General features: G+C 38.5%; 2 protein-coding genes across 4 annotated transcripts in view; one reads left to right on the forward strand and one right to left on the reverse strand.

The window, feature by feature from the left end:
* Positions 1-18,407, forward strand: part of LOC126251817 (DNA replication factor Cdt1) — an 89,115-nt gene extending 70,708 nt beyond the window's left edge. The window contains exons 9-11 of one of the 2 annotated variants that reach the window (XM_049952466.1): positions 10,351-10,514; positions 13,892-14,093; positions 17,671-18,407. In XM_049952466.1, the coding sequence (XP_049808423.1) occupies positions 10,351-10,514; positions 13,892-14,093; positions 17,671-17,834 (530 nt within the window). In that variant the 3' untranslated portion in view covers positions 17,835-18,407. The remainder of the gene's footprint in view (positions 1-10,350; positions 10,515-13,891; positions 14,094-17,670) is intronic. The other variant, XM_049952465.1, reaches the window with a different exon arrangement.
* The window catches only part of LOC126251818 (D-aspartate oxidase), a 253,875-nt gene that overhangs the window by 228,708 nt on the left and 503 nt on the right, over positions 1-24,664 (reverse strand). The window contains exon 2 of one of the 2 annotated variants that reach the window (XM_049952467.1): positions 18,923-24,577. The exons of the other annotated variant lie outside the window; for it this stretch is intronic. Coding sequence (XP_049808424.1) covers positions 23,495-24,577 — 1,083 coding nt within the window. The 3' untranslated portion in view covers positions 18,923-23,494. Of the gene's footprint in view, positions 1-18,922; positions 24,578-24,664 lie in introns of those variants that run through there. 2 annotated transcript variants of the gene reach the window in all.

Genomic DNA, 24,664 nt, shown 5'->3' on the forward strand with positions numbered 1-24,664 from the left:
AGTTGCCCAGTGTCAAGGTAGCATCGTTGTCCCCTCGTCCTGCTGTGCAACAAAAAGTCAAACTCTCGCCTAAAGGGGCGAAGCCACCTACTACACAAATGGCAGGTGGGAAAGGACAGGAGGAGTACTCCCGAGAAGACATCCTCTGTCCCTCCAGCCAAACAACACCCAAGTCTTCCTATAACCAGAAGGGTTCGAAGAAGTCCGCTAAAGACAAATGGTCTTCTCCTTTCTCCTTCACCAACTCGAAGATCCTGCTTAAAGGTGTCGCCACATGGTCACTTAGCCTGGCCGGCCTTTCTCGCCGGTGCGCACCACCAACCGTTTTTCAGCGTTGGACATCGCAGACCAATCGTACAAGCATGCCGATGCCCCTGTGGTCCCCAGGAGCAGGATCCTCCTGCTTCTGTGCCCTGTAGTAGCGAGTCTCCACTGGCAGTCTCTCGGCGGCCACTGAGTTGACACCCCTACATCTCTTCCTCCTCATGACTGTCCTCCAATGGAACGTTCACGGCCTTTGGTCCCACAAAGAGGATTTATGGCTACTCCTAGCATCACAGCATCCCGTTGTACTCTGCCTTCAGGAAATGAAATTGTGCGCTCAAGACCGCTTTGAGCTTTCGCATTACTTACAAATTTGTTTTGACCTTTTCGCTGAGGTCGGCATCCCATCTCATGGGGGCATCATGCTGCTCATACAGGATGACTTTCATAGTCAACTCATGTCCCTGACTACCCATCTTCAAGCTGTTGCTGTTCGCCTTTTCCTTCCCCAACTGACTTTCTTCCTCTGTACTATTTATGTACCTCTGTCCTTCGATGTCACCAGGGCAGTCTTCCTTCAGCTTATTGGGTAGCTACCTCCCCCATTTTTGCTGCTTGGTGACTTTAATGTGCATCATCCCCTTTGGGGTTCTCCCAGGACCTGCCAGAGAGGTGCCCTTGTGGCTGACATTCTTAACCAACTCAACCTCTTCTGCCTTAACACTGGATCACCCAATTTCCTTTCAGACTCCTCACACACCTATTCCCATTTGGACCTATCGTTTTGCACTGCTCAGCTTGCCCATCGTCTTGAGTGGTCCATTCTTTCTGACACCTACTCGAGCGACCATTTCCTGTTTGCTCTCTGTCTGCTGACTCCTACCCCATCCATATGCATGCCCAAATGGCAGCTTACTAAGGCTGACTGGCAGCTTTACTCCTCCCTGGCTACCTTCGCAGAACAAGATTTCCTCAGTTGTGATGACCAGGTGGACAATCTCACCATTGTTATCCTTACTGCAGCAGAACATTCCATTCCTCGCATTTCCTCTTTACCACGTTGTGTCTCAGTCCCTTGGTGGACTGAGGCATGTCGTGACACAATTTGTGCACGAGACATGCTCTTCGCATTTTTAACTGCCACCCTATGCGAAAAAGCAGATGTGTGCAAAGTGTCGTCGAGTTCTTCGGGATAGCAAAAGAGCTAGTTGGATTTCATTCACTAGTTCTTTTAACAGTTACACACCTTCCTCTGTCATGTGGGCCAATCTCCGACAGCTCTCTGGAACCAAGATCCATTCCCTCATTTCTGGCCTGACAGTAAGTTCCGATGTCATCGTGGATCCTGTTGCTATCTCCAACACCTTGTGCCGCCATTTTGCAGAAGTTTCAAGCTCTTCCCAATATCACCCTGCCTTCATCCATAGGAAATGAGTGGAGGAGGCGCGGGCGATACCCTTCTCCTCTCCGAATCAAGAGTGCTACAATGCCGCATTCACTATGAGGGAGCTAGATAATGCTCTCAATTCATCCCGGTTCTCCGCCCCAGGGTCAGAAGCTATCAACATTCAGATGTTGCAGCACCTCTCTCTTGTGGGCAAGCACTTTCTGCTTAACACATACAATTGCATCTGGGCTGAGGGCACATTTCCTGGATGCTGGTGTGGAGCAACCATAATACGCATACCTAAGCCCGGTAAGGACAAAAACCTTCATTCTAGCGACCGCCCCATCTCTTACCAGCTGCATTTGCAAGGTGATGGAACGTATGATTCATGCCCGGCTGGTGTGGTGGCTCAAGTCTCACCATTTACTCACAAATGCACAGTGTGGATTTCGAGCGCGGCATTCTGCAGTTGACCATCTCGTTACTTTGTCCACCCATATCATGAATGGTTTTCTGCGGAAATCCCTGACTGTGGCTGTGTTTATCGATTTGGAGAAGGCCTACCACACCTTCTGGAGAACTGCTATCCTCTGTACTCTTTACAGAGGGGGTTTCCGTGGGTGGCTGCCCTCTTTTCTTCCGGCATTTTTACGAGACAAGAGTTTTCAAGGGGTGTGTGTGGGTTCTGCCGTATCGAACATCTTTATTCAGGAAAATGGTGTGCCTCAGGGTTCCGTCCTGAGCGTCGTCCTCTTTGCTGTCGCCATTAACCGTATAATGGCCTGTCTCCGGATCCCTTTTTGTCGATGATTTTGCCATCTATTACAGTTCTCCACAGACCTGTCTTTTTGGCAAGTCATTCATGACAATCTCAGAGAACTATACATAAGTATGTTTAATGATCATCCAACTACAGCAGAAATTAAAATCCATAGAACAAAGTGCAGTGCAGTAATGAAATTTATGTTTGCATCTTATTCTGAAAAGGAATAGGGAATTGACCTTTTAGTATTCTTATTGCATATTCTAATGATATCAGTGTTAGCAAAATGTTGGGGATTTGTAATGGTGTATTTTGGTCGTAGTAAAACAAGTCTGACATCTACTTTTTTGTCACTTTGAGCTACAAAACTGATGCTCAAAGTATCAGGTGTGCTGCAAACGTTTAGTGACAGGAAATTACGATGGAGTTTGTGCCAGGATGCGAAATGAATGTTCCAGTCTCATCACGATTCGGTGTGCGTGCTGTACATTACAGTTAGCTATTTGATCAGCTTCAGAGTGTTTGCTGATGATATTGACTTATAACTGATTTGCCCATCTCTTATATGTCCTTGCATGACAAATCACTGTTTGCCACAATAAATGATAGACATGAGCCTAGAAAACTTGTTCATGTATCCCACAGCAGATGGCTTTTGGTAAGAAGTGCAGTTGCTCAAATTGTAGAACAATGGCTCTAACTCCCTACTGTGTTTGGTATTGCAAAGTCTGAGGAGAGGAATTATTCTGCCATATTCCTACAGTCCATGTACATAGATAAAAAACTTTTTGTGTATCTCATTTTCCTTTGTCCAGTTTTGGCCGAAGTGCACTGAAGTGCAAAGGGTGAATAACTTGTTTGAAGCCTGGGCTTCAGATCCATCTAGAAGACTTAATGGTTTCAGTGGAGGGCATTGTTAAGAAATTCATCTCCCAATATGCAGGAAGGGTCTCCTGGCAGAGAACATCATGAACATTTATGATTTGAAACTGAGGGTAATTACACATATTAAGACTTCTACAGAGAAAGAAAATGAATTTAAGCAAAGTTGCATTACTTTCCTTCTTAAACCTTATGCGGTCGCGCGGCTTTTTGTAACATTAATAGTCACGCAAGGTGTTGCTAACACCCCAAATAAAAGTGGCTATAATGACGTTGTGCAGCATATCACTGATATGAATATGTTTACTTCACAAATGGCCATTTAGAATGTTACCTCCCAGTGCATTATCGTTTCATTGAATATTACCTTAGTATTAAATCGGGTTATTTGAAATATATGCAATAATTCCCATTTTCTTACAACATTTTGTTTAATTAGTTATTTCTGTTATTCTTCATACTGTATTACAGGCATAAGGCATTACACATATAATTAAACATTTATTCAGTCAACTCGTACAAACATTTTATGAAATCGGTCACAATCACTGGCTGCAAGGGGTGCGTTATTGTAACACTTTCCCCACACATTTCTCATGTGCTTTACACACAAAACTTTCAAACATTGATCACAGTGCGATTTAACTCTTATATCTTTACTCAGGGACAAACTGTGCATCGCTTGGGCGTAATTATGTATTCTTTGTTCAGAAGGTGGTGCATAGTTGCTGTCTTCAATTCCCGCCATTTTAGCTGCTTTCTGTCTAACTTGTTTAGGCAGGGAGTGATTTGCTGCTGTCTTGCACACTATGGGATTTACTAATGACCTTCCGACATCACGTAAAACATTCTTCAGGAAATCCTCTCATTGTTATTATTTGCGTATATGATGAAGGCGTTAATGCAAGCAATGTCAATCATTTGGAAAAATAGGGTAAGTGGTCAACGTGTAGTTTTTCTTGAGGTTGAATAAGTAGCACACATTTCACTGTTGTGTCCACAACTGTTTTGGTCTTATTGTACATTGTTTCAATTTCTGGTTTCTTTTCCTCCACAGTATTAGTGTCAGTGGCACTGTCATGATGCAAAGATGAAAGGAGAATAACATTTGTGCTCTTCTTTGGCACATATGAAACTACGGTGATATCCTTTCTGAATCCAAAAAGGCTGTTTCTAAGTTCACAACCTCTGGTGCAAACCAAGTCTGGAGTGCATCCTGTACATTCGATAGGCCACATAAGTCTATTTAATCTCCTTAGGAGAGTTTGACAGTGCAAGGGGACCCTCTGTCTGTTTCCCAACATTGATTTCCATCCCCAAAGTGTACCATGTCCTTGCATCACATAAGTGAAAATTTTCAAACCATATTTCGCAGGTTTGCTCGGTATATACTGTCAGAAACTGCATTTGCCTCTAAATGCAACCAGTTGTTCATCCACTGTCATATATTCATAGTATATTTACTGACACAGTTTGACACGAATAATTCAAACACTTCTCTGAATGCAGCTAGGCGATCAAGTTCTCTACGCTGTGGTCTGTTTCGAATATCATCGAATCCCAAACAACGCAAGAAGAAACGAAGGTACCATAAACTCAGTGTGGCATGAAATATTGTAATTCCAAAACCATTTGTGTCCCATAAGTCTTCCAGATTTTGGTGTCCTGCCCTGTAATGCCCAGCAACTATCAACAGACCTAGAAGAGATTTGATTTCTTCCTCATTTGTTGGTAAAACAGTCCACAGAAGTTTTAGCAGATTTTGTGATAGCTTTCACACCAGGGAGATGAATAATGAGGTCTACACTTCTAGTTCTTACGTTGCGACTAGGACAACTTTTCATCCATTTTGTAACCTTATTCTTTCCAATAAGAAAATCATGCTGGCTTTCATTATCCACTGCACTTATTTGTGGTTCCAGTTCCAGGTGTCTTCATCCTCCGTTTCTGTGTCACTGTGATGAGAGAGAACTTCACAACTGTCTGTTTCCTCCTCTTCGTCTTCTCCTCCTACAAAAGTTTCGTCTAAGACCACTTCCAGAAGCTTCTGCACTTTTTCTTGTTCCATTACGTAATGATCCATAGCTGTTTTAACTGCACAGAGTGACAAAATACAAGCAGCTGCTATGGAACACAACTGTGCGCTTTCTCGCAGCACTGCAACATATAGAGAGTCGCGCGGGATGCCGACAATACCCTAAGGCACATTGTTGTGTTTTCTTGGAACTTGCGCTTCCATTGTAGATTCTCAAAGCTTTCATATTACATCATAGAAAGATACCAAAGAACATGATGTTACACTCATATCTATTATGTAATAATCCACCAATAAGGATGACTGGGGTGTTCTGAACACACCGCGCAACTGCGTAAGGGTTAAGTCATGTAGTGAACTTGAAACAAGACTTCCTGGTAATATAAAGTGATATTCCCCTTTGAAATGCACATCTGTCCATAACTAGCAGAATACCGTATTTACTCAAATCTAAGCCGCACCTGAAAAATGAGACTCGAAATTAAGGAAAAAATTTTTCCCGTATCTAAGCTGCACCTGAAATTTGAGACTCTAAATTCAAGGGGAGACATAAGTTTTAGACCACACCACCAAATCGAAACAAATTTGGACCATTGTAACAAGAGAAACAATTTACGTCGAATGGATGAAGATACAGCTACAGTAGTTTGGTTCGAGTCGTAAGCTTAGCAGTTAAGCCATTGCTATGCGTCAGGCGCTCCGTCCGTATTTACATGGGCACCCTTCCTTTTTCCCTTTCTCAGCAGGAAAGCTTACTGCCAGTTTATAGCATCTGCATTCTGCACTTTAGTGACTGTCAAAGTATTTCAACCACACTGAAAGTCATTCCCTAGTGTACAAATAGTTATTTTTGGCTCTACTTTTACATTAAGTACCTTGTGGGTTTTATCTGTAGTGTTGTCAAGTATGGGTCAGACAGCTATGAATGACAACAGAACATTAACATTATCATTAACAGAACATTCTGCCAATTTTGTAATTATTAAACTGGGTGGGTAAAGAAAAGTAATGTTGAGAAACATCATAAATAAGTGAGCATGTTGTACACCTTTCGAAAATACTGCTGATTCTCAGCATAAACAATCATTTGTTGGGACATTTTAAGGTCCCTAGTCATTATTGTAAGGGTTTTCAAATCTATTGCTCTCGTAGGATGTTTCTGGAGATTGACTTCTGTGAGCAGGAAAGCTTAGTAATATAAAGTGATATTCCCCTTTGAAATGCACATCTGTCCATAACTAGCAGAATACCGTATTTACTCAAATCTAAGCCGCACCTGAAAAATGAGACTCGAAATTAAGGAAAAAATTTTTCCCGTATCTAAGCTGCACCTGAAATTTGAGACTAAATTCAAGGGGAGACATAAGTTTTAGACCACACCACCAAATCGAAACAAATTTGGACCATTGTAACAAGAGAAACAATTTAGGTCGAATGGATGAAGATACAGCTACAGTAGTTTGGTTCGAGTCGTAAGCTTAGCAGTTAAGCCATTGCTGTGCGTCAGGCGCTCCGTCCGTATTTACATGGGCACCCTTCCTTTTTCCCTTACTTCGTCTGGTTTGAATTGATTGCATATTTTGCTTTGTTCTCTTTGTTATAGGTGTTTATGTCACTCTAAGCTGAAAACGCATTATTGTACTGTCATGCATTGTTTGTCACTTTCTGATAATGAGTGTTTACGACCTGTCGCCGCTCACGGCATGGCTTGCTTTTGTGTGCTCTACTGCCAAAGGAATTGTCTCATTAGTGAAACAATGGCAAGAGACTGTTATTTGTTGTTACTTACACTGCTGCTTTCTTTGATAGTGATCAACAAGAACCAAATAATAGACTGCGTATGTTAGAAAATGCTCTGAATGAGAATTTAGGAAAAATTTTTCTCCGTTTGAAAATCTTTGCAGACGCCTCTTTAGTACATTACAATCTGCACAGAAATTAGCCATTTTAGATTTAAAAATCTAGTCAGTTGCCATTTCTGATTGTATCACTATTCAGCATAAGAATAATATGAATATAAACTTGACATGATATGTATATTCTTCCGCATTTGCTGTCGTCTCACTCTAGTTTCTTAGTTTATTAGGCAGACAGGATTTGAATGAGATAGCAGCAAACATGAAAAAATACATGGCATAATGTTTACATTCGTTTTATTCATATGGTGAAGAGAATACTGCACGTGATTCACGATTCATAAAAGTTCCTATTAGCAACCATCTCTTGTCATAGGTAAGAAAAAATTCAGAACTTAGAGTTGGCCATATTGACCTACATCCCAAACAATCTTGCCATTCGGATTTTTGTAGTAGAGTTTCAGTGATGACTTCAAATGCAGAGAGTGTTGTTCTTGTCTTCAGTCCATAGACTGGTTTCATGCAGCTCTCCACACTTTTCTATCCTGTGCTATGCAGAGTAGCAACACTTATAAAATAAGAATGAAAATAACTTTTAAATTTCAGCATTTAATTTCTAACAAAATTTTGTTAGGTTTGTAATACATCTTATATGAAATGTTTAAAATATCAGTCATGATTCTGAATCACTATCACTCAAATCTTTGTTGCTCATTTCTTCATACAGAGCATCGTCCTCTGTACCATCTAGTGCATTGGATATCGAACATTTTTTAAATGCTTGTTGCACAGCCTGATTTGGAACACATTTCCATGCATCATAAATCCGTTGGCACACTTGCGACAAACTTGCACATTTTACATGTCCTGTTGGTGTCAGTTGTCTATCGCTTTTTGAAAGCCTGTCTGTGTACATGCGTTTAAGCTTGTCCTTAAATGGTTTATTCAGACAGACATCAAGTGGTTGCGGAATTGACCTCATCCCACCTGTAATAACTGCAAAGTCCGCTTTGCTTTCCTCTAATTTTCGTTTAACTGCAGTTGTTGTATGGCCTGGGTATGCATCTAATACCAACAGACTGCGTAAACCAAGCATTGTGCCAGGATGATGATTCCACACACGCCTAATCCATTCCAGCACCATGTCCTCCGAAAGCCACCCAGTTTCGTTTGCTTGTACAATTACAGATTTCGGTAGCCTTTCACTTGAAAACTATGAGCGGGGGTAATTTATGTCCATCTGCAAGCTTGACGGACATCTGCAGTTTTTTCACCCCCTGATGTAAGAACACATGTCTTTCTTTCCTTTGGCGTCAACCGTATGATGATATGACAAGTCAAAATGTACGGGAGTTTGATCAGCATTTCCTATCTGACCAAGAAGGTATTGCTTTTCTGTGCACTGCCTAATTATGAAGCACTGAAATTCCACAAGTTTTTCTTCATAATTTTTCGGCAGCCTCTGTGCAACTAAAGTTCGCCTCCGAAGTGAAAAACCCCAGCGTTTCATAAACAGATCAATCCAGCTGCGACCAGCCTTAAAATTTTCAATTTTTTGCTCTCTAGCAAATAACTCCCCTCTTGAATTTGGCACTATAATGAAAGCACTTCATTATGGTTCACTAACACCAACAAGCACTTCACAAAATTCCACGAAGCAATAGGTGCCGCTACGTGAAATCTTAATGAGCCCCAGTGTATCAACTCGTGCAACAGTCCTAAAGCCTCGTGCGTTGTTGGTATTTTTGTGTAAAGAAATTTATTTTTGTTGCCTACGAATATTTGAAAGACTGCTACGTTCGAAGATGAACAATATGGAATTTCTATTTACTTCATTGGGTAATGTATGAAAATGCAGTTGTCGAAACTCGGGGTGAGAAAAAGAAGCTCCTATTCTACCTTTTTTTTAGTTTATTTACTGACACAGAGGTTTTGGTGCCAGTATTTATCTTTGTGCCTGTGTAGCGCTGTGTATATTCGACAGCAGAAGTTAGTTGTGGTGGCACCTACCAACAGTTTTCAGAACTTCCACTTACTTTGCACTCGATTCTAAGCCGCAGGAGGTTTTTTTGATCACAAAAACCGATAAAAGGTGTGTCTTAGATTCGAGTAAATACGGTAGTTTGTTTACATATCTCAGGCATACCACCTTAAATTCCATTATACAGCTGATGGTTGTCCATATTCACAATTACAAATACATTCCAAGGTCTCTGTATTTACAGTAATTTAGTAGCAACATATTAATAATGTTCCTTATACTGTGGGAAATGAGGGCTTTTAAAGAGGTAGGGCCTATACAGGCAATCAGTCTTCTGCATACAATTTCAAAGCAAAAATATATAGAAAGACAAGACATTGTATTTTGAGTGCACTGAGAATCTCTCAAGCATAAAATTCTTTGTGCTGCTCCTGAACAGCTTAGGGCAGCATTCGTGCCATTTGCCACTATTTATAGATGCTACAGCCACAAAATAGGATAAATCACTGACATAAGGGACATCATTTAAAGTAGTGCTTGTAAGTATTATGATAATCATTGATGTGCATTGGCTAATTCCATGGTTTGGAGCTTTTTCACTCTATTCGAAAGTGACTCAACCCACCTTGTGTGACTTTTGTGTCTGTTACTTGGATTCTGTAGTTATAAACGTGTCACAGATATATGAAAATAATGGTATTTTCAGTATTTGTTGGTAAATAGAGATGATTGTTGATTAGATTAGATTAGATTTACTTTCATTCCAATTGATCCGTAGTGAGGAGGTCCTCCAGGATGTGGAACATGTTTATTAATTTAGATAACAAAATGATATAATATTGATTGATTTCCATTTAAAAACTTGTTGTAGAATTTCTACCTACTTTAAAAGCATGTGTGTTGACTATGCATCTCACTGTAAGATGTGCTTTGTAAAGTTTTGTGTGTGTGTGTGTGTGTGTGTGTGTGTGTGTGTGTGTGTGTGTGTGTGTGTGTAGTCAGAGTTTTTCTTGACAAGTCTGTAGTGCAAACTAATCCCTTCCTTTTATTACTTATTTTGGTACTGTATGTATATTCTACTGGTAACTGGGTGGCTTACAAAGTTCAGATATACATGTAAATATCAAATGCCATGCTAGTTATTACTTATTTTGTTGACATATGATTATTCTTTTGTTTCAGAATGTGCAAAGGATATCTTTCAGTGCAATAAAAGAATGGAAAATGCCTTAAAACTTGTAAGTGAAAAACAATCTCAAAGCAAAACTGAAGCTAGAGTGAATGAGAGGGTTGAAGCATTTAAGACAGATTTATATAAGGGAATTCCTAAATCTGTGCTTGAGAAGGTTAGTAATAAGAAACTTTATGTACAAGCATTACAATTAAAATCTTCTTTCCTGACTGCAAGACTGCTTATGAAGTTTCCACATCCAGTGGTGTTCCCTCCTATTAGTAAAATGAAGCTTCTATATTTGAAAATGTCACAATTACTAAAACGCTCTGGGCTATAGTGCCATATTCAGACGAATTTCTCGATGGAAGCCCAACATTTTGTTCTCATCTGCAGAAGACTTCTCAAGGGGGTTACAGCTTTTCCAAGGTTTTTGATATGCACACCATAGGTAGCTGTCATTTATCATCCCCTTTGTGCAACAAGCTATATCAAGAAAAAAATAATTGCCTTTCATGGTGCTGTATTTTCTGTTACTTTCTGCATATTTTTTCAAACTTTAAATTGCTATTCTTTTCATGTTTCCTCCAACGTGCACGCTGTGCAATTAGTGAAGTCATAACTGAACTATTCCACTTGAAGCTCTCTATTTCACTTCTCTGAATTCCAGGTTGCACCAATATTTTTCTTACAATCCAGATTTTGTCAAAATCCATCTGTCTGTACTAACCCCCCCCCCACTACAAAGAGAAGCTGTATGGATCCTCATTTGCACAAACTGTGATTGTAAATTTTCATCCTGATCTCATCATAAAACTCTAAAGTCCAAATTTAGATTTATAATGCCCAATAGTCTGTCCTGCATTCTGAACTGATTCAGTGCAGAAACCTAACTAGTTTCACTGGGGATTTACAGCCTCTTATCAAAATTGCCCCAACCCCTGAAACTCACTGCTGCTCACAACTAATTTTCAGCAGCAATGTGTCCTTCCCTTTTGCAATCTAACCAAAAAAAGGGATAGGAAGATAAGATGTGTTAATCAGAGAAGATCATAGTAATGAGAGCTGTAGAGGCAACAGTCGCAGGGGAAGATTGAGATTAACCATAGGAAAAATAAAAATTTGAACTGTTTCCACGAAATGAGGTTGTGATGCCATACTTCCAGCATGTACAGAGTTTGATGCTTTGACAGTGAAGGGTGTGTAGAACCAGTGTGTAGGAGGTAGTCTGTTGCAGTAACTGGCAGATACTTGGACACCAAAGGTGACCATTGAATTGCCAAATCCAGAGATTGATGCAGTCTGATGAAGAATGGACTGGCATGCATTCCGTGCTTTGGCTTCCATTGTCCAGAAACAAGAAGTGACTAAAAAGTAATGGGAACCTAAAATCTGTTGCTGGCATGCTGAGTGAAAAGTTGAAGTTATTTTGGAAGTCTGCCATTTTAGTGTTGCCTTTGATGGCTTTACTCACATTAAATGTTACCATGGTTAACACTGTTGGACAATTTGTGATGTCAAGTGTACGAAAGCCATCTCTGTTCCTGTATATTGATGGCAATGTAAACAACTGAAATCAGTGCAGCTTCAGAGCCAATAGTAGTGCCCTTTCTTCAGGCATCTCCACATGGCACATTTCAATAGAACAATATGTGACCATATGGCTTACATGTCGCCCATTGAGAACTGTCATTCAGCAGCTTGTTTGATGGGTTCATCTTTCAGCCACTGTTTGATTCATGGACTCTCAAACAAACTGCATGTGGGAAATTACCAAAGAACATATCCAATTCGTCTTTAATTCCATATCATAAAATTGAGACTGATTTCACCCTAGAGAATTCTCAAAATGAAAAATTATTTACAGATAACTTGTTAGAAAATTATGATATTGCAATGCCTGTGTTGCTTTTGCGAATACAGACCACAATCAGATTTGTAATGGAATGACAACAATAAAAATTTGTGTCGGGCCATGACTCAATTTCAATTTCCTGCTTATCGTGAGCTGTCGTCTCACCATTATCCTGTCTGAGCATGACTCACCGTCAGACCCTCCTTCCATATGTGAAGGAACTTTACATTGTCCTTCTGAACAACACAGGCAATGCAATATCATATTTATTCAATGATGCCAGGCAAAAAAACTTCAATTGAAGTGTCTCCCCTGTACGGGAATATACATAATGAATGTACGAGTGCATGTTGTAGGCACATAGTTGATGACGTGTAAGTTTGCGTCTGCCCATGAGTTGTGCTCAGGTAGCCTAATGGTAAGGTGGCCACTCATGATAAGCGAGAAATTCAGGTTTGAGTCCTGGAGTTTTCGTTGTTGTTATTCCATTATACAGCTGATGGTGGTCTATATTCGCAAATGCAAATACATTTCATGTATGTGCGAAAATTTAATTCAACTACACGTACCTGTCTTGACATTACAGTTTTCCTAGGTGTTGGCTAGCATTTTTTGTTCCATTAAATATGATATGATGTGACATGTTACAACAGAAGAAGTAACTTAAAAGAAAATGTTTTCATCCCTCGGTGTTGTATGGCTCTACGAACCATATGGATGCCACAGATGCATTCATTTTCTAAGTTACATAAAAAAGACAATGAATAACTGTACAGCAAAGCTTTCAATTGGAGCAGTACTAATGCTGGATTTGGCCGTTTTTGAGAATATATACTTCTATCTAGCTGGTATCACAGTATGTGGTTGTCCCGTTAATTGATGAGTCTTTAATTTGGCTTTTTATTTGTATCATTTCTTTCTAACCTGTAATTTTATTGCTGTAAGCTGTCAATTATAAAGTGGAAATTTGTGAGTGAGTGCTAAAAATCAAAGGGAAATGAACATTCCAAAAAAAGTTTTGCCTCAAAAGTTTCTTAAATACTAATCTTTTTTATTTTATTTAGTTTGTGCCTCTTACCTGAGAATGGGAATTGTGATGATCATAGATACAAAGTTCAACTCATAACTGTGAGCTCTTTCTAAGATTTTGAAAGCTTTAAACTTGTTCGCTATCTATGTATGTATTCAATGGTAGCCTTCAATTTATTTTTGTTTTCTTTTGTTGTGAATCTGCCATTTACACAGTACTGAAGCCCAAGCTTAATGGGTACATAACGTTATTTGATGGATGCCAGTTCAGATTTTATTCAACATAAAATTGCCACCACACGTCCACATTCATCTTTGTAGGGTGTTGATTGACACCCAGTCAGGATTACCTTTTTACAGTTCACTCATTTTTTCTTAATAGGAACTGAAGTCATTACTTGTCAAGAGCATTTAAATGGGATTAATGCTACTTTGATGTCTCATCTTGTGAACGTCTGTAATAGGTTTTATTCATAGGTCAAAAAGGTGTTGTACATAATTCTACTTTTGTAATGGTTGGGGGGGGGGGGGGGGGGGGGTCACGCTTCTGATTCTTTGTTGTAATAAGGATTTACTTTTACTGCCACTCAGTTTACTATTTGACATTAATTTTTTTGCTGCACAAGGTATTTTGAAAGAATTAATACAGTACTTTCCTTCAATTTTAGGTTCGAGCAAAACAAGCAGCAAAGACACTTAAAGAAATGACTATAAAACCAGAAGAAGAGAAAGAAATAGTAAGGTACACTAGGCTTCCTGAAATAGCTCGTATTTTACGTACTCTCTTTGTTGCGGAACGCAGGAGAGTTTTACCAGTGGAGCTTGTCCTGGATAAGCTGCGAGACAGTACAAGAGAAAATCTTTCTTCATGTAAGTACATGAACTACAGTTGAAGTAAAATCGTTTTGTAGTGAAGGCAATAGCTCAGAACCTTACTTTCTGAATCATACTGTCAGAGCTCTTATTGGGCCTGTCTACGGTGTCTGCTGTTCCATCACTAAATTAATGTGAAAAAATGTGGATTCATGCTTATAGAGCCCAAAGGTCTTTCTTCATGACATAAGTACAAGACTGAGTAAAGTGAAATGCATAGATGAGTATTGTGTAGTGATGCATGACTTTATCCCCAGTTAGAATCTTTTTAGTGTTTCTTACATTTGGGTGCCATTTCATCTTAAATTCAGAAAATTACAGATTTCAGCATCACCTGTATCGGCCCTGCTCCAAATGCTGCAGTGTGGCAGTTGATAAACAGACACCTATCAGCTGGTGCATGTGTTATACTGTTTCAGGGTAGCTTCTCCTTCAGTTTTTGTGTTTTGAAATGTTATAGATTTTATATAAACACTGCAGTTGCTTTTTAAATATTGTATTTACCCTAGTATAAGATGCCTCTCCTTTTTTTAACAGGCTTCTTGAGAAAAATTTATTTTAACATATTCTGAATAACCAAATTACAAACTCAGACAATGGAAAATCCAGGACAGAATATAACAAAAATTTGTGGACTGTTTCCTTTCTATGTTTTTCACTAACCAACCCAGTGGTATCGCTGTTTTCAATCATCTTCACCCTAACAGCATAGCTGAAATTTATATCTGCATCATTGCAGATATTTTGCAGTTTCTTTCAAATATGTTGTGATTTCTCACGTTGTGGTCACTGACATCTAAGAACATAGCTGTTTTTGTTTAAATATGTATCAGATTTCACTTCTCAGCCGACCTGAGGATGTTACAATGTTTCTTGCTTCCAAACTTATCGTCTGCCTGCTGCTTTTCCGTTGGCTGCATAGGAACAGCAGCTGACAAACCCCTTCTTGTTCCCATCATACATCACGGTGAGTGCTGACAGCATTACAGTTTTCAAACACTTTTATATGTCCCTGGTCCCTATCTACACTTTTACCATCTCCTGCAGAAATGAATACTATTGTAGAGTATTTGTCCAACTTTGTCAATTCAATTATGACCAGAAATGGATTCAGGCAAACTGCAATCTGAATGTACATGTTCCTAAAAAGCCAAAGTACGCAGTATAGATTCCAGTGCTTGGCAGCACGATGTAATTTGCTGCCTGCTTACAACTCCCCTCTCTGCACTCACCTAGTACTCAGTCAAGCTGGTATCACTGTTCCGCCTCTCATCCTTCTGTAACTCTGTGCCTAAATAAGTGTGAAACACAGACTGCAGTATCTTCTAGGGTGCAAATCATATGTAACAACTGCAACTAATACATGAATAAAAGGTAGCAATCATGTTTCAGGCCAATGTTTGAACTTTCACTCGTCCTGCAATCTACTGACAGATGTTGCTATTGTTTCAATGATGGGTCTCGCCGCTGTAATTTATCCTCATGACAACAGTAACAGTCAGTTTAATATGATTTATTTCATTTGTTAGATATTTCATTCTAGAGTAATTTTCCTTCTTATTGTCAGCATCATGTTCTAAAACTGATTAAAAGCTGGTAACGTTTTTACTGGTAGGCATTCTAATGTGTGAACATCGACCAAATTTCTCATTTGCAACCCACTTGGTAAATCATTACAGTCTCTCATAATCAAACAAAGTATTGATCTGGGTTCAAAATCTAGTAATGGTTTTTGAAAACTAACATATTTCCACTTTACAATGTTACATTTATGTAAAAGGCACCATCAAGGTTTGTACATGATATCCATACATTTATGAGGACTTTTATTGCAAACTTGTTCAGATACAACAAGAGTTTGTAAGATGATAGAATTTTGTGCCGTTTCCTCCTGTGTTCCACAAAATTGTCAAATTTTAACTGGAGCAACAGATTATTGTAGTGGCTAGTCCATAGTTTCTTGCATTCCTTTGCACTAGCACTGCACATGTGATCTAGCCCAGCACTGCCCTACTGAATTCTTCAAACTAAATCTGCACATGACCTCAATAGCCAAAGCTTCATCTGTAAATGTAAGTAACTCCTGCATACTCTACTAAACAACTTAAAATTGTTTACCTCCGCAGCAATAGTTTAATATATGAATATGAGATGACCCTGTGTTTTTTGAATGATGAATTTGGGAAAAATCCTCATCTTACTATCAGGTAAATACGGTATACTGCATAAGATGTCTGTGTCCGTGGGGGAGAGATTTGTTTCGGAGAATTTTTTTATTTTTTGGTTTGATTTATACTGATATGTTCAGGGCTATATTTGTAACAGACGTTGTGTTTGTCAACAACCAATCCCAATAGAGAAGAATCAATTAATGTGGTTTATTTGTTTGAGAAATAGGGAAGTGTTTACAGTTGGTTTGGAAACCAGCAAAGTAGATACTTATCATACAGGACATTCATTCTGCTACTTTAATGCATACTCATGGTGTGTACACCAAACGAGGTAGCATAGTGGTGAAGGCATTGGTGTCAAATTATGGTGGAGCAGGGCTCAAATCTTCACACAGCTACCCAGATTTAGGTTTCCGTGATTTTCTTAAATCTTTAAGTGAAATGTGAGAATAGTTAATGTGACTATACAAGGGCAGTTTCCTTTTCCAGCCTTTGCAAATATGAGTTTGTGCTCAGTATGTTGTATTCTTGTCTTTGTTGGACATTAAACCCCAATTTTTGTCTCCTTTCCATAATGTATAAGGACTAATTTTCACCTTATGTATGAAATCTTTCTAGGAGAGCTGGCCGTTGTGGCCGAGTGGTTCTAGGCGCTTTAGTCCCAAACCACACTGCTGCTACGGTTGCAGGTTCGGCTCCTGCCTTGGGCATGGATGTGTGTAATGTCCTTAGTTAGTTAGGTTTAAGTAGTTCTGAGTCTGAGGGACTGATGACCTCAAATGTTAAGTCCCATAGTGCTTAGAGCCATTTTTGAGGAGATGGTTAAGGGACTGGAGTCATTAGTTGCATGATTGAAATGGTAAGGATTCTACTTATGTGCTTCAAATTAAGAAAGTTGCACATCCTTACATTATACACAACTCTCTGCTGCACCACCTGCTCTCTTCTGTAGTAGTACCACACACCATAGAGGTGCTTCTCAAGATTTCATGTTTTTCACGGAGCAACTGCTGTTGTACCTGTGTTACCATGGCCATAGAAACTATTTGCATATTGTAAGCAAAACGGCTCTTATTCCACCGATTCGAGCTACACCAACTATTTGCTTGCTTAAAAGCATGTAGTTTCCAGTTTTAAAATGCTGTGCGTGTCAGACGAAGAAAGCATTGCCATGCACAAGAACTAACTTGGGTATACATAAAGGTTACTAAAATATTTTCGCTCACTCCAAAGGTTAAAGAAATATCTTATTAAAAAGACAACTATACTGGAAGGGGCCTTGAGTAGTTTGTACGATTAAACAACATGCTCTTACCGTGTAGAACCAATGTTTATGTCATGATATTTTGCTGTGAGAATGGGTTATATGATACTTATCCCTACATTACTTGTTCTACTTCCAGCTGAGCTTCAGGTGCACATTGAGCTGCTGATCAAAAGTGTGCCAGGTTGGGTTGAATTTGAGCTGGTAAGGACATCCAAGTATTTGAGGCTGTCAAAGAATGGTGACATGTCTAAAGTGATGAAACGCTTGGAAACATTAGCAGAAACTAAAAGCTCATTGTAAGCAATAAGACATTTAATCATAGGCCACAATGTTACTTGTGATGATGTTACATGTATTGTGTTCATTCACATGTGGGAAGGGATAAAGTAATGAAAACGTACATCATATTTGTATAGATAAATGTTGTGCAGTCATTCTGGCGGTGTTTGTCCCTCCTAGGACTGTGAACTTGTTAGTTCTGAGACTTCAAATAAAGTCTTTTAGAACTGATCATGCTAATGAACTGTGTATTTTTACCATACAAATTTATTTATTGTTCACACACTTTCTTTTTAAAGTCATCATTGTTCCTGTCTTAGTAAGATCAAGTCTCTTTTTGTGTTTGCTGTCATTTACATTTTTCTATTTTGGTAACTTCGGAACCAGCTTACTTGTGAGAGGATGGAGTCGGTAATTTTTATAAAAGTGCAATTTATTTTTCTTCTGTATTATAGTAAAGATGAAAAATTTGTAATCAAATGATTTTTGAAACATTTGTAAGAATATTTTATTCCAGAGGTAGTACAAGTAATTTATAACTTCCTTCTAAATCGGTTTTAGGCTTACATCTACTTGTTAATAAAGTGGCATTTCATTAGCTATAACTTTGTAAAAATAAGTGTGTTCAGTTAATTTTATTAAAACTATTTTACCATGTTTGTATTTCATTCATGATGTGAAAGCACCACACCTTTTTATAGCCTATTGAAGCCAGTTTTCCATTGTTACAAATGGATCTTTAGTGCAGTATTGCAGTGTAAAATTAAGTTGACAACTTACACAAGTTCCATCAGTGAAACATTTATCTGTGTACTTATAATTAACTTGTTGCAATTATTTTTCCATAATATACTGTTATGAGCTGTAATTAAATATAGCTCGTACACATCACCTTCTTTTAAGTTCGTTGTGAGAGATTGGCACATACGTTAAGTATGTGGAATACTTTTGAGACCAACACTTCCCATTAGTTTGTAGAATCGAGTGTGTTTAAATTACACACACACATTTCAAATCGTAGTGACACTTTGTAAAATAAGACTGAAGTGCAAAACTTTCAGCTTATTCTATTTTGTAATTACTTTGGACTGTAAAAAAGTCATTTGCAAATAAAGACATTATGTAATTTGATGTACCGTTTATTGTCAGATGAAATTAGACACAGCAATCAGTTGAAATAATTGCCTGTGGGTATACCAGTTGACGCAGTTCCTTGTTTATGCATAAATTTCATGAGGCTGAAGGGGGGAAAAAATGCACTGTAGTTATAGTTAAAATGTACTTTATTTGATACATATAGGCAGTACATTTTGCTCAGAATGTATTAGTACCATTTTTTTCCTTCACTTCAACAGGAGCATGTACAAAATGTCTGTCATTTACATTGTTGAATACTGAGGGGCCAGCATAAGAACATTTAACAAAGTAAATACATACAGGCCATCAATCATCCATGTGTGTGCCCTGACTAGTCATACCTCACGACTTGGCAAGCTCTAAAAATTCCATTTTCAGTCAATAGCTTGGTTAATACCATTAGGTTTCACACGGTAAAAGACAGTAATATGAAATAATTGCAGCACTTCATAATCCTCTACTTCTATTATGTTCAAGCAGACATAATTATTTAGTATAACTGAATGCAATTAAATTGTGCAGGTTAAGGATTACATTTGTAACATCACAAGGAAGATTAAATAAACTTCAGTGCTTTGTTCATAATTAAAAAATCATTAGTCACAATGTATAAGCTTGCTAGAGGGAGGGGGCTGGACAGCAGCAGTAGTGTGAAGGAACCACTCTGGCCTTTGTGTTGTGCATTATGGTAACATATCTGGATAGAGATTTTTAATTCTCTATCAACCTTGCCCCATCACAAGTGTATAGCAGCACATACTCCCTCTCAAAAATATTACCAGCAGAGACTGTATGACTGCTGTGAAACAAGACTTAAGTCATAACAGCAAACATAACCTACTCAGTTGCTGCTGGAAATACTCTTCTTAGATATTTGCGTCAGCCTCAGTTATCATCCCTGAACTGGATATCTGACTAGTTTGAGGCATTAGGCACACTACAGGGAACTAGAAATAATTTTTCGTTTCCATTAAGGAGCAATTTCTGTATAAAATAATTTTTGGCTTTATCCCATGAACCACGCAAATAACATGTTTCGATATGCAACTGTGAACCTCTAGGAAACAGTATTATAAAAATGTGAGATTGTGATGAGCAATAAGACAGTGTTCCAGTTTGTATCAGCAGACGTGACACCTGTTGATACAGTCTTTTTTTACCTTTCAAATGACATCGGTAACATTCCGCATAGTTTAAGGAGAATTTTGGTAACAGCATTTTATCACAAGATACATTACTGCATTATTTTGGCAACAAAATGTAACACATGCTGCACTTCCATGTAGTCACAGATAGTAATATGGATAAAGCTACACAATTTCATACAAAAAGTAAACCAACCATGCAGCTACAATTTTATGACATTTATTAGCAGGACGATTTCAAAATGTAATAGCTCCAATGTAATGTTTTGTGCCTTTTTTTCAAGTAGGGCAAACCATCTTACAATGGAAACTCCAGGTGGCAATATCAACAATATAAGGAAAAGAATGGATTGTTACTAACTGTAAAGATTAAATGTTGAATTCAGACAGGTACAACGAAAAGATTATGATTTAGCTTTCGGCCAAAGCCTTCTTGAGAAGGAGAAAAGGCGCGCACACACACACACACACACACACAGAGAGAGAGAGAGAGAGAGAGAGAGAGAACTCGCAGCTTAGAGTAGCCATGTGGTTTGAGGCACCATTTCACCCTCCTGCCGGAGGTTCGAATCTTCCCTCGAGCATGGGTGTCTGTGTTGTTCTTAACGTAAGTCAGTTTATGCAGTGTGTAAGTCTAGGGACCAATGACCTCAGCAGTTTGGTGCTTTAGGACTGTGCGCGCGCGTGCCCGCGGGTGTGTGTGTGTGTGTGTGTGTGTGTGTGTGTGTGTGTGTGTGTGCACGCGCACATTTATAGTGAAACTGGTATGGTAATAAACATCATGAAATTGGTACATTTCCTATCTGCAATAGTATAAAGCTAAACTTAGTAATGCTATTGATATTTTGTCTTGCAGTTTTCTAATGTACTATTCAGTATTTGGATATGCAGACATTGGTTTTTAACTACATTTAACTGTGGATAAGATAGCAACAATTTAAGGTAATTTATTTCTATTTATAATCTCACTGAGAGTAATACATGCTTTGATAAATACTGCTTTGAAATTATTTCCGCTGGTTTGATGTTTGTACTGCGCTTGGCTTTGCTAACTTTCCCAGTGTATTTCATATAATTAGAAATTTATGTGGTACAAACATGAGCTATAATATGAAACAATGTGTTATGTAATACATTAATATTCCAATGTATTTTAGAACAAACAATGTACTAAAAATGTTTGTCAGTTATTAGAAAGCACAAGAAAGCCTTTGTGATACATAACTGTTCCGAAAAAAAATCTCTATGACTTATTAGTTGCTACAATCTTAACTGTGAAATTGTCTTGTATTTCTCCGTGTTGCATTAGTAAGCAAGTATGTTGAAGGAGAGCTACCTGGGAAACAAAACAATCCCAACTTTGTCATATATTCTAACTTATAAGAAAACATGAAGCTTTATGAAGAAATAATAATTAAAATTCAGTAAATATCTGCGCTGATACATTTCATGTTTTATAAGTAGTAGAGAAGAACCCTTAAAATAAAACGTCAAGAATTTCGAAAAATGTTGAAAAGTGAATATTCTTACATATATCATTCTTTCCACATAATTAGTTCATTAAAAATTTAAAGTAAACAATTGCATAAAATGTTGGATATGCACATCAAGATGACTTCAACTGTACGTAAGTACTTTGATATAGTATTGTAGCCTATTATTTTATTGTAGCCTATTATTTTACAAAAATAGGTAATGGTCCTTGTAACAAGTTTCATGAAGATTAAAACAAGAACTACATAGATACAGGAAAAACAACTTTTTGACCTCCAGACCAGAGGAAATAAATCTGACAAAGTTTCAAAACAGCCCATATTCCTGTGCAGAGTGAAAGAATCCTTCGGGAATGAGTAAGAGTCATCTCAAAACTAAGAGAGGTGTGGTAGGGGACAGGTTAATGCCATATGATTATCATAGCATGAAAAAGGTTATCTTAAAGTGTAGTTCCAACTGAAAATATCATGATGCACGATAAGGGATTTAATCTTCGTTAATACAAAAATCAGCAGCTACAGTGAAAGTGCAATTATACTGTACCTCTTGAAAAAAGTTACACGAGTTAAGAACCCGCATGCATGAAAGTGAGAAATGACAATAGCATAGCACCAGACTACAGGGGTACTAATGATCTAAAAGGTAGGGGAAAGTAAATACTGTGACAACATATTACAGTAGTAGAAGAGTGTGTGTGTGTGTGTGTGTGTGTGTGTGTGTGTGTGTGTGTACCTACATGTTATTTGGGGGGGAGGAGAGAGAGAGAGAGAGAGAGAGAGAGAGAGCATTGCACTTGCACTCGCTCGCTCATGCTCCAGTTACTTAACATGTACACAAGGTAGCTTGAGATCTGACATGCAAGTAAGCTGTCGTAATGGTTACAAAAGGTTTGCATCCTGCTGTGTGCCACACCAGTCTGTAATTAATTCCATTCTTTTCTAGTTCTCACACATTTACTACTCTCAACTGTACACTTTTGCTCACCAGCTCATTTCACATGTCATTTCTGTAACCTCAGACTACTCCCTTGCCCTTGAAACTGGGGTTGCAAAATCACAGTGGCACATTGAAACAATATTAGGCCTTTAAAGTTCTACCATTATAAAAAATTTCATCCTTGGTTCATGGTCAGTTGGATAAAAATGGCGGGAGGGTAGAGTTTTGTCCTCGGGCTCGTCTGTGTCCTCAGGCTCCTCTGCCAACATACTGGATTAAATCTCTGTCTCTACAGTCTGTCTTGGTGTAACAAAATATTGATGTTGATTTGTCTGCTGGATGGGGACCTTTTTGTCAGAAATAGGCATGTACTCTAGCTGTTAAATCATAACTAAGCCAGATAACATACATTTTTAATACACTAACAGCTAATCTTTCTGTTATGCACACTATAACTGTAATAGAGGTACCATGAAAACGTATAGGCCTACCAAAAGCTCAGACTTAACTTCTGCACTGCTCTTTGCTGTTGCCCAGAAATTAATACCACAGTCCTTAGTAGCCGAATAACTCCCATCACATTTTCTAGTAATTTATCATGAAATTTCTCTTGCAGTAAAACATTTGAAGACACATCTACAACATTTATTTTCTAGTACACACTTGTGTTTCCATCTGTCTTACACTTATGAATCAGTTTTAGAACAGTCTCCAATTCTGCAAAAACATTGGTTAGAATGTAGGAATACCAAAACACATTTTTAATTCATTTTTATGCACACTGCTCTAGGTCATTAGCTAACAGCATTTTGCAGCACTCTGTGGTTTCATTTACATTCGGACACTGGAATGTACATGTTAATGCTGCTCAGTTCTTCCAGTAAAAGTCTACACAATACACAGGGAGGAGGTTAAGCCCACATATACACAAGCAGGATGGAAATGGTATTTAGAAAACAGTTAACAAATTCAAACAAATAAATCATTGTCAAGAATATTTCGCATTTCAGTTAAAGTTGCATAAAGTCGTCTTTGCACATCCCTTGAGGCAGATGCCCTTGCAAGCCCTTCTTTCTTATGCTCTGGATTAGCACAAATGCGAAGCAAAGCTGCTAAAGAGGGAGGGGTATGTTCTGACATTAGTAGTCCAGGTAGAACAAGTGTATTTGATAATGTCCATCCCAGAAAAATTTTTTCACACACTATCTGTAAATTGTTATTCACCACTGGAGCATCACAGCGCAATTTCTTGAGGTTACACTTGGAACGGCAATCGAAGTAATCACAGTCTTCATGCTTTGTACATTGCTGTCCACCTCCAGTGATATGGCCCACAACTGAACGTGGCAAAACGGAGTCCAGGTCTAAAAACTTGACTCTTTGTTCACCCTTTGTCAATCCGAAGTGACTCACCTTGACATCACACAAGTGAAAAGGCTCAGGCAGATTTGTATCTAGTTCATCTAGTAGGTCCATAATCATGACTGCCATTTTCACACGACCAGCCCAGTCATCACGGCTGTCAGACAGTGATAATATTGTTGGTGCACTTTTAATGGGTTCCACATATTCAACAGCGAAAAATGGCCCACATGTGCCTATCAGTTGTGGAAATAAATCCCTGTCGGCATACAAAACTGAGCACAGATATTCATTATCCTGTAACAGAGCCCAAATATTTTTCATTTCATTATGCCGTTCGGAAATATCATTGTGTTTGGAGAAGCCTAAACGACTGAGCCTTTTCAGCTGATCATTTGATATTGACAAATTTAATTTCAGAGCGATAACATCGCGAATCATCATCTTAAATTCGTCTTCGTTTGGGTAATGTTCTAGGCCGCGAGTTTTGAGCCAAGTTACCGGTTCCGTGTATTCATCCTTTATCCTTTGCGAGGTTTTAAATACGAGACGTGTTCCCTCCCAGTCGGCCGAGAAGACTGCTTCCTTTCCGGCATGAAAAGCGTGGCACTTGAGAGAACGAATCTGCTTGTCTATGCACAGAGGTTTGCATAAATTACCGGTAGCTTCTCCTTTTCTGTATAGTTGGCACTATGTTAGTTTGGTTGGAGAAGAAAGAGAATTATTAGATGTATATAAGCTAATATATAGTTAGGTATTAGTCGGGAAGTTACGAGA

Source organism: Schistocerca nitens, chromosome 4, assembly GCF_023898315.1.
Source record: "Schistocerca nitens isolate TAMUIC-IGC-003100 chromosome 4, iqSchNite1.1, whole genome shotgun sequence".
Taxonomy (NCBI): domain Eukaryota; kingdom Metazoa; phylum Arthropoda; class Insecta; order Orthoptera; family Acrididae; genus Schistocerca; species Schistocerca nitens.